General features: G+C 40.9%; 1 protein-coding gene across 2 annotated transcripts; it reads left to right on the top strand.

Moving 5' to 3' along the window:
• Nucleotides 1-1,815: 1,815 nt before the first annotated feature.
• Nucleotides 1,816-7,039, top strand: mat2ab (methionine adenosyltransferase 2Ab). 2 transcript variants are annotated; one of them, XR_015844040.1, is made up of 10 exons: nt 1,816-2,054; nt 2,865-2,942; nt 3,025-3,147; nt 3,812-3,924; nt 4,015-4,158; nt 4,343-4,561; nt 4,642-4,824; nt 4,925-5,058; nt 5,433-6,168; nt 6,218-7,039. XR_015844040.1 is itself a non-coding variant. In XM_088298118.1 (9 exons), the coding sequence occupies exons 1-9, from the start codon at nt 1,961-1,963 to the stop codon at nt 5,533-5,535; spliced, it is 1,191 nt and encodes a 396-aa protein (XP_088154244.1). In that variant the 5' UTR covers nt 1,816-1,960; the 3' UTR covers nt 5,536-7,039. The 2 variants fall into 2 exon arrangements, 1 of the variants encoding a protein (XP_088154244.1); XM_088298118.1 differs by having other exon boundaries at nt 5,433-7,039.
• Nucleotides 7,040-8,948: the final 1,909 nt, after the last annotated feature.

Here is an 8,948-nt window from a genome sequence, read left to right as displayed (position 1 = left end):
ATCTAGAATATGTTTATCTAATCATAATATCGCCGGCATCAGGCCAAGACCTCGTACCTCCGAAACAGTCACTTTTCAGGGCGCGCCAAAAATGGCACTTTTATTCAACCATTAACATTGTATTGTGAAAAAGCGAGCAAGCCATTTTCAACACTTTAGATTGGTCAATAATGTGTAAAAACAATAAATAAATAACTTCTTCTTTGCAGTGGACTGACCAATAGTATAGAGGTTTGGATAGAAATTGAAATTCACCCAAATATGACTCAAGGTATTTTGGCCCAACACCAGCGATATATATCGTAATAATATGATATTACTTCCATTTTGTAAAATTAATCTCTTGTGTTATGTATTCCCCAAAAATATTGCAACTTATCACACATGGCTCTTTCTTTTGAACTAATAGGACTTTATTAGAAAAGACCCAAGGGCAACTTATGTGGTCCTTGAGGGACACTTAATGTAGAGACTGAGGGAGGAAATAAATCAGCAATAAAATGTATTATAATTATTATATAATACTAAATAATTATTATATTTGACACACAACAGAGGAAGAGTGTTATTGACAACCGTTCCAAATTTCAACGATTAAAAAAAATCGGCAAGTACTATGAGGCTTAATAAAATGGTGAAAAATCAATCCATTTTCTCCACACTCAAATACTGTGGCCGGATCCACTGAATGTGCTCAAATCATGAAATCAAATCAAATGCCCCAAGTATAGTCATCAGTATGCACCATGAAACCAGTGGTATAAAATCACGATAGGAGCAAAAGACTCACCTTCAAATTTGGATTGCCACTGTTCACGATAATCAGAAAATAAGCACATAACTTGCACTCACTAGTGGGGACAAAATGTGACTATCCTGAAAATGAACATGGTAGACAGCATTTTTCGGATTCCATCTTCAGTTGCTGGAATTAGATTTAAGGCATCTTATTAAGTATGTAATTGAGAACAGGTAAAACGACAGCAGTCTTGCAACTGAACTGTAGACATCTGTAATTCCAGTTTAAGATATCTACAGTATGACAATGCGTAGTCATAATTCCAGTTACAATCAATCTGTCATCAACAACAAAACTAAAAAAACTAAAATTTCACAAAATCGGATCCCCCCAAACAAAAACAAAAACAAAAACAAAAACAAAAACAAAAACAAAAACAAAACAAAAAAAAACATTTAGTGAAATTAAAACTGGAGTTTATACTGTTCAGATGCAGACAGTTCAGTTTCAGAACTCACAAGTTTTTTTTGTAACTGGATTCTAGATATCTACTCATGAAATGCAAAACTGTATTACAATTATTCTTCATGCAACTCTTGCCGTGTTTTAGACTTGACTTCTCGCAAAATTCACTCAATGCTATCGCCACAATTCAGAACTACTTAGTTCTCAGTCTTCCCACATGTAGTCAGCAATTATCTTGAAACATTTATAAAACATATGGAGTCAAGTCCGCAATTTTACTTTACAGGGACTTTAAAATTTCAAAACATTTATTTTTTAAGTGTTTTTTAACCACAGATTCGTATATCTTGCTGTGTTCTAAACAGCCAGTCAGTTTTGAAATTTTCTATTTACAGCGTAAACCCAATTGAGACTTTAAAATGTCAACTAAGTCACTGTAGAAGAAATACATAACTTTTTTTCTTCATCTTGCTGTACTGAGAACCCCTTGCCAAATACAGTCCATGGGCAGTTGTATTGATTTTAGGCACGCCCCTTTCGTTGCGTCATTGGTATGGCCCCTCTTGTATGACGTCACGTCTACTTACTTCATCGCATAAATATCAGAGCTGGGCGCCATGAGGGTTACTTGAGCTGCTAGTGCTAAGAGGAAGGCGGTCCATTGTGAGAGCTGCCAGTGGTACAAACACACTCCCGTTGTTGATATTTCCGCCGTTACATCCTCTTTGGTCTTTTCACAACTATTTGTCGTGAACGATGATGAACGGTCAGATGAATGGTTTTCACAACTCTGTCATTGACGAGGACTGCTTCTTGTTCACCTCGGAATCTGTCGGAGAAGGACATCCCGGTAAGTACGCGCTGAGCTTTTAGCCCACTTTCATCTCATCAGCCTACGACACGAGGTTGTGGTTTAGTTGTCAAGCAGTATTTGACGTTTAAATCTTAGAAATGTTGGGTCGTTTAGTATTTTCCTGCGTCAATGTCTGCTGATGAAATGTTGCGGCCGCCGGTCGGCTCTCGCAGACACACGCGCCACTCGCTAGCTTGCTAATCTTCGCTCCAACAGCTCTTTGGATTTGTGGCGTCCTTACATGTATTTTACATAAGAAATGTAAAAGTTTTAATGAATGTATATGTATTGTGGGTCTTTATCTTTTAATCCGATTTTCTTCGAGATGATTGAGAATCACTCTGACGGTACTTGTCGATTAGATCAGCAGCTAACAACGTGCGGGGGGAGTATATTATTCAGTCTCTTTGCTAAAATACAAAGCAATTGAATCGCGTTTGTACAGCTCTATTTCCACAAAGAAAGTTACACGGTGTATTTGACATATGGAGGAAGTCTACAACAAGACTCCTTGCACATCTGAGATGCTAACTTAACCCCGCATGAGCAAACACGAAGCCAAGGAAGGAAATGTCCATTTCAGGAAGAAAGGACAAACAGAGCCGAGGCTGTTGTGTTGGTGGCCGTGAGTCGGTTGTCGATTTGCTTTCCTGTTGCCGGTTAGCTAGCTGTGGGCCCCCACCACATGTGCACATGTTTGAAATGGCGGCCCTTTCACTCGTTGGTCCACTCCCACCGAGCACATGGGCTGCACTCTGCATTCAGCCTGTCTGTGCTTCACTGCAACCTTGTCATTGAACTTTTCAGACAAGATCTGCGATCAAATTAGTGATGCAGTCCTTGATGCTCATCTCAAGCAAGATCCCGATGCCAAGGTTGCTTGTGGTATGTATATCCAAGCATTCCTTTCATTTAAACTCTTGACATGTTAGTTTTGACTTATCACATTCCCTTTGTGTTTCAACAGAGACTGTTGCCAAGACTGGTATGATCCTGTTGGCAGGTGAAGTGACCTCACGAGCTACAGTGGATTACCAAAAAATCGTGCGGGATACTATTCGTCAGATTGGCTATGATGACTCCGCTAAAGGTGTGTCTGATTGTTTCTGAATGACTGTTTTTCACAGAGAATGGAATTATTTTCATCGGTGGAGGTGGGGCTATTGCACAGAGGTGCAAAACGGCTCACTAATGGATGTATTTTAAGATAATAAATGCTTGGTAAGACGGACACATTTCTGTACAAACAATGTCTGTCCATCCATTAACCAAATCGCTTATCGTCATGAGGGTTGTGAGTGTGCTGGATCCAATCCCAGCTGTGAAATGTCCTCAATATGCCTTGGCTTACCGACTTAATTTGTTCAACCTTCATTTACTCGTTGGAAGTGTGCCTTTTATTTTGATTCATTTTGTACGCATACGTACGTTTGTTCCGTTTGATAAACTGCTCCAACTGGATTGGCAACAGGGGTGTTCCTTAGGCGAGGGTGTAACTCTACCCTTAATCACTTTTCACTTTATTCACTGAACACAAATTTTCTCTCTGAGCTCAAAGCGAAAAGAAGAAAAGAACTTTCCCAAACAATGCTTGAAACTTTATTCTCAGAGATTAAAGGAATTTTGCCGCCTTTTAATGTTTACAGTATTTGATTTCATCCTTAAACCCTAAAGCTAAAGTTTTTTTTGTTGTTGTTCTTTTCATCCATTTTGTCTGCTTTGGTTCAATCTTGACTTTGTCTCTTTGTGTGCAGGCTTTGACTACAAGACCTGCAATGTGCTTGTAGCCTTGGAGCAGCAATCTCCTGACATAGCTCAAGGTGTCCACGTTGATCGCAATGAAGAGGACATTGGAGCTGGGGACCAGGTCGGTTTTTTACGCTCATCCTCTTGTTCAGAGTTCTGTTGTCCTGAAATGTAATGTGAACATGACAGTTATCTCACCCCCACATTCAAGGGCTTGATGTTCGGCTATGCCACCGATGAGACGAAGGAGTGCATGCCCCTCACAATTGTGCTCGCTCACAAACTGAATGCCAAGATGGCTGAGCTCCGACGCAATGGCACTCTGCCGTGGCTCCGACCTGACTCAAAGACGCAGGTAGCTAGCTCGCTGTTCCATTGGGCAAATGTGGGGAAGGGTATAGGAAAATGGAAAGAACTTAAAATGATGATGTGCAATGGGCCACAAATTGCAGCAAGGCCAAAATCTTGACACCACTCGTCTGGTCTAGGCTATTCTATTCTTTTGTACATTTAAGATGACATCTTTTACCTTTTCTCAGGTTACCGTGCAATATCGTCAGGATAGTGGCGCCATGCTTCCGGTGCGCGTGCACACTATTGTCATCTCTGTTCAGCATGATGAAGAGATTTGCCTTGAAGAGATGAGAGACGCCCTGAAGGAAAAAGTCATCAAGTCTGTTGTTTCCTGCAATTATTTGGATGATGACACCATCTACCACCTGCAGCCCAGTGGCAGGTTCGTCATTGGCGGCCCTCAGGTAAGTGTGGAATTGTTGTCTTGGAATACTTGTGACTTGAGTGTTGCTCACCCGTCTGAGCGTTGTCGCTGCCTTCATAGGGCGATGCCGGCCTGACGGGACGCAAGATAATCGTCGACACTTACGGCGGCTGGGGTGCCCACGGAGGCGGAGCTTTCTCTGGCAAAGACTACACTAAAGTGGACCGCTCTGCTGCGTATGCTGCACGTTGGGTTGCCAAGTCTCTGGTGAAGGCTGAGCTCTGCAGGAGAGTGTTGGTCCAGGTCAGTCAGCCGCTAGAGTGCAGCGACTTTTAGTCTGAGAATGTCAATGTCAGCTTTGAATTGCAGATGATCTCGCTACATGTCATATATTCTGTGCTAGGTGTCCTATGCCATTGGAGTTGCCCACCCCCTCTCCATTTCGATCTTCCACTATGGGACCTCCGACAAGAGTGAGCGGGAGCTTCTGGACATTGTAAGGAAGAACTTTGACCTCCGTCCTGGGGTCATTGTCAGGTAACGTATGACTGAAGCCGCCGGCAGTTCACTCCCACTGCAGCTCCTGGCCTCTTTTGCTTTTGCTCCTTTCTTGGTGTGAGAGCTGTGCTCTCAGCTTCCTATAGTGACAAGGCAGCTTAGTCTACTGTTATCTCAGCGTTGCATCATGAGAGCTCAGAATTAGATTTGGAACTTGTGGTTACCACATTGCTCAGAGCTAAGGATGGTAGATGGGGTAAGTGATGCATTTAATTTTCTCCCACAACCTTCGTTAGCTGGGTGCAAAATGGCTTCATGTCAATCACTGAGTTTGGCTTGCGGGAGGTTGTATGTGTGCATCTGATCTCTCTACGTGTGTGGTTGCTGCTAAACGTGTCGGTTATGTATTCCAGGGATCTGGATCTGAAGAAGCCCTTGTATCAGAGGACTGCAGCCTATGGCCACTTTGGCCGTGACTCCTTCCCATGGGAGGTTCCCAAAAAGCTGAAATACTAAACTTGTTAAGCTTTTCGCCCCCAGGCTTGTTGGTGTATACTACAGAGAAGCCTCCAAGATTCAGGGGGTGAAATGCCCTTCGCTGTCTTCATTTCTCTTGCTCTCTTCCTCCCTTTCTCTCTTTCTCTAAAATGGTTCATTTACCGCGAGAACATTTGTCCTCTTTTTTTTTTTTTTTTTTTTTTTTTTTTTTTTTTTTTTGCTGGTTGTGTTATGCAGGCTCCTTGAAGTCATTCTTAACTTATGAGTTTCAATAACTTGTCCCTTCTTTTTTGCGGGTTGCTATTTTACAACCAGATTTGAGGCAGTTCTCTTCCCATTTAACATGCGTTTAGTCGTCAGTGGGAAAGTGTTGGTGTATAACTATGACCTGTGAAGTAAATCTTCATCTTGTCGTTTGGGAGGATCCTCTGATCTTTCTGAGCAATGTTACTTGGTCAATCTGGTACAAATATTCCCTCACCCGCTTGTCTTGTTTTCTTTGCTAGCATTGCTCGTTTTCTTAATGGAGGATGCTAGCGTGGCACATTGAAATGGAAAGGTTGTCGACTTAAAAAAATGCTATGCATTGCATGCTGAAGAGCCACCAAATGTTGCACTTTCAAGCTCTCCTGTGAATTGAATGGCCCACATGCTGCTGCAGACCTTTGCCATTTTCTGACGTCATACAGAAAAGTCAGAGGCTGCTATGTCACTGCTCTGGTCTGCAGCGGTGTTGGCTGAACTTGATAGTGATGAAACATTTGGATTCAGTTTTTTTTTACTGTCCTTTTTGGGGGAGGGGGAGTCAAATGAAATTATTGAGCCCCATTGACTCCGCAGCTGTATTGATGGCAGGTGTAGTTACAGAGAAACCTGACTACCCATCTTTATTCTGGTGGAGTTTCAGTCTTGAATAACCAATGTCAACACTATTTATTTGTTCTCTGGAGCTCAGCGTGGATACAGAGAAGCTGAGATTTCAGAAGGCAGCTTTAAAACAATTGGTTACTGAATCTTGAATTCCTCTTGACTTGATTGTTTGTTTGCTCGAGGCTCCAAAGTGTTGTACAGAAAAGCTTTGGTTCACCTCGAAAACAAATGGCAAATGTTTGACTATTTTACGTTTTTATTTTTGGAGTGCACAAATATTTTTTTTTAGATGTGCTGGTTGTCCAATTGTTTTTTTTATTTATTTTATTTTTTTTAAATTAAAAGCATCTGCAAATATTTGGCTCTTATAAATCCTCATTAGTATGATGGCAATATTTGGTTGGTGTAGTACAGAGAAACCAACCTTGTTTACATGGCCATTCAATGTCGTGCTCTTATTGCAGGTCATAATCGTTGGCTACAGTAAGTGTATACGTGCCTTTTCTATTTCTTCTTCCCGTTGCTTCTCTTCCACGCCCCTCACTCAAAAATGTAATTCTATCAAGAACACGTAGCTCTTTCTGTAATGTGTTTCATGGTTAGATCGAATACTTCCTCTGTGCTCTGTAATAAACAACATACTTGCAACATGCCTCTCAGCGTCTGTATCATCTTGGTGTGTTGGTAAATAAAGTAGGTATTACTGCAGATTTTATTTAAAGCGATTGGTAAGTAACGGCATGAGTCCTATGTACAAATTTATGTAATTTGAATTAAATGCGGAATTAATGTTAGAACCGATGTTGCTGAAACCGTAATGTTTGAGCTCCATGCTGCTAAATGTTGGGGCACATCTACTATTTTTTTTTTTAAATGTATTTACGCTGTCGATGCACATTACAATTTGTAATAGAGTGCATCGCAATGAGTCTGAATGTCGCAAGGACAATTCAATACTAATTTATGTAATCTTCAAATGTGAAACGGTTTTTGTTTTCTTATTAAAAAGTTCCATGGCGTGTGTGTGTATGTACACAAGTGCACACCCCTATTCAAAGGCCAGTTGTTATATGAAATTGAGACGCAGAAATCGTTTTTCTACCATTTAGGGTGCCTAAAAACAATTTTTTCAGAAGGGTAGTGAAAATAAACTGACTTGTGGTATCACTCGTGTGCACACATGGCTTGCATGTGGTTGTTAATCACATTCAGTCATCTTAATTTAATGAATAACAAAGCATACTTGGCACCATTTAACAGGACCGTTAATTTTTTAATTCTGAGCATTACCGCAGCCCAATTGCAAGACTCAAGCATCATTATTTCCGTTATGTATGTTTTTACTGGGCAGCACCTGCGGATGACTGGTTGGCACAATGGCCTCACAGTGCAGAGGTTGTGGGTTTGATTCCTGTGTGGAGTTTGCATGTTCTGCGTGGGTTTCCTCCGGCTACTCCGGTTTCTTCCCACGTTCCAAAAACGTGCATGGCAGCTTGATTGATCACTCTAAATTGCCCAAATTCTCAGCTTTATTTCCCCTTTATTTTTTTTGCAGTTTCCACTACTTTTAGTGTTTTGGATCATCAAATGTGTAAATATGAGACAAAGATAACACAAAAATAAAATGCTGATTTTTAAAATGGTCACCAACAACAACCATTTAGAGTTTTATGGCCCTGTGTGAAAAGTTATTGACCACTTCATGAATATGATTCTCTCCAGACCTGTTCAAGAAATAACATGCATAGAAACCGTATGACAAACTAAAATTGACCAAAAGTTGTAAAAAAAAAAAAAAAAAAACTGCAGCAAAATTCCACGTTCCAAAGACATTCAAGACCAAAGGAGAAATAATGTAATGACATCTATCTGTCAGACGAGAGATACAAAGTCATTCCAAAAGCATTCAGACTAAGAGCGACTCACCCATGATTTCACAATGGAGCCCAGGACAAACTCTAAAAACAATAAAAAAAATACCGGCTGCACTCGCCACGGTTAAGGTCCTTGTTCATGGCTCAGCAATAAGGGAGTGACTTGGCAAAAATCACATTCATGTCAGAGTGCAGTTATAAGGTGAAAGCCACTGCTGACCCAAAAGCACATGAAGACTTGATTTCCTCCGACGAACCCCCCCCCCCAAAAAAAAATATATATAATGGTTCTCAAGACTTTTAGAGGAATATTCGATGAGGCGTAAGCTGAACCTTTTGAAGGTGTCTGCTTCGTTGCATCTGGCATGAGAAAAAAAACAATATACCAAAAGTCAAATGTTGAGCCTTCAGGTGTGTTCACGCAATTTGAAATCAGAATCAGAATGCCCTTTGTCATTATACTCTTTTCTCTAATAGATTAGAGTAAATGATTCTTCTTACCCCCAAAGTCACATTTGATGAAAACCAAGGAGCCTATTGGCATACACCCCACACCAACTGAATGGGTCATTTATGGAACAAATATTGGTCATATGATTAAGTAGAAAAGCAAACAAATTCCAAAGCACGCTGCAAAGCCTTCAGGCCATATATATATTTGCCCCCCCACACCCCATTTCGTGTGTA

This window comes from Idiotropiscis lumnitzeri, chromosome 1 (genome assembly GCF_059441095.1).
Source record: "Idiotropiscis lumnitzeri isolate Australia: NSW breed Sydney's pygmy pipehorse chromosome 1, RoL_Ilum_1.0, whole genome shotgun sequence".
In the NCBI taxonomy this organism is placed as follows: Eukaryota; Metazoa; Chordata; class Actinopteri; order Syngnathiformes; family Syngnathidae; genus Idiotropiscis; species Idiotropiscis lumnitzeri.
This window is presented reverse-complemented; position numbering and strand designations above follow the sequence as displayed.

Excerpts from the sequence above, each read along its gene's own strand:
- mat2ab (XM_088298118.1), top strand. The coding sequence starts at position 1,961 with ATGATGAACGGTCAGATGAATGGTTTTCACAACTCTGTCATTGACGAG. Across the intron at positions 3,925-4,014 it reads ACATTGGAGCTGGGGACCAG|GGCTTGATGTTCGGCTATGC; the intron begins GTCGGTTTTTTA and ends CCCACATTCAAG. Across the intron at positions 4,825-4,924 it reads GCAGGAGAGTGTTGGTCCAG|GTGTCCTATGCCATTGGAGT; the intron begins GTCAGTCAGCCG and ends ATTCTGTGCTAG.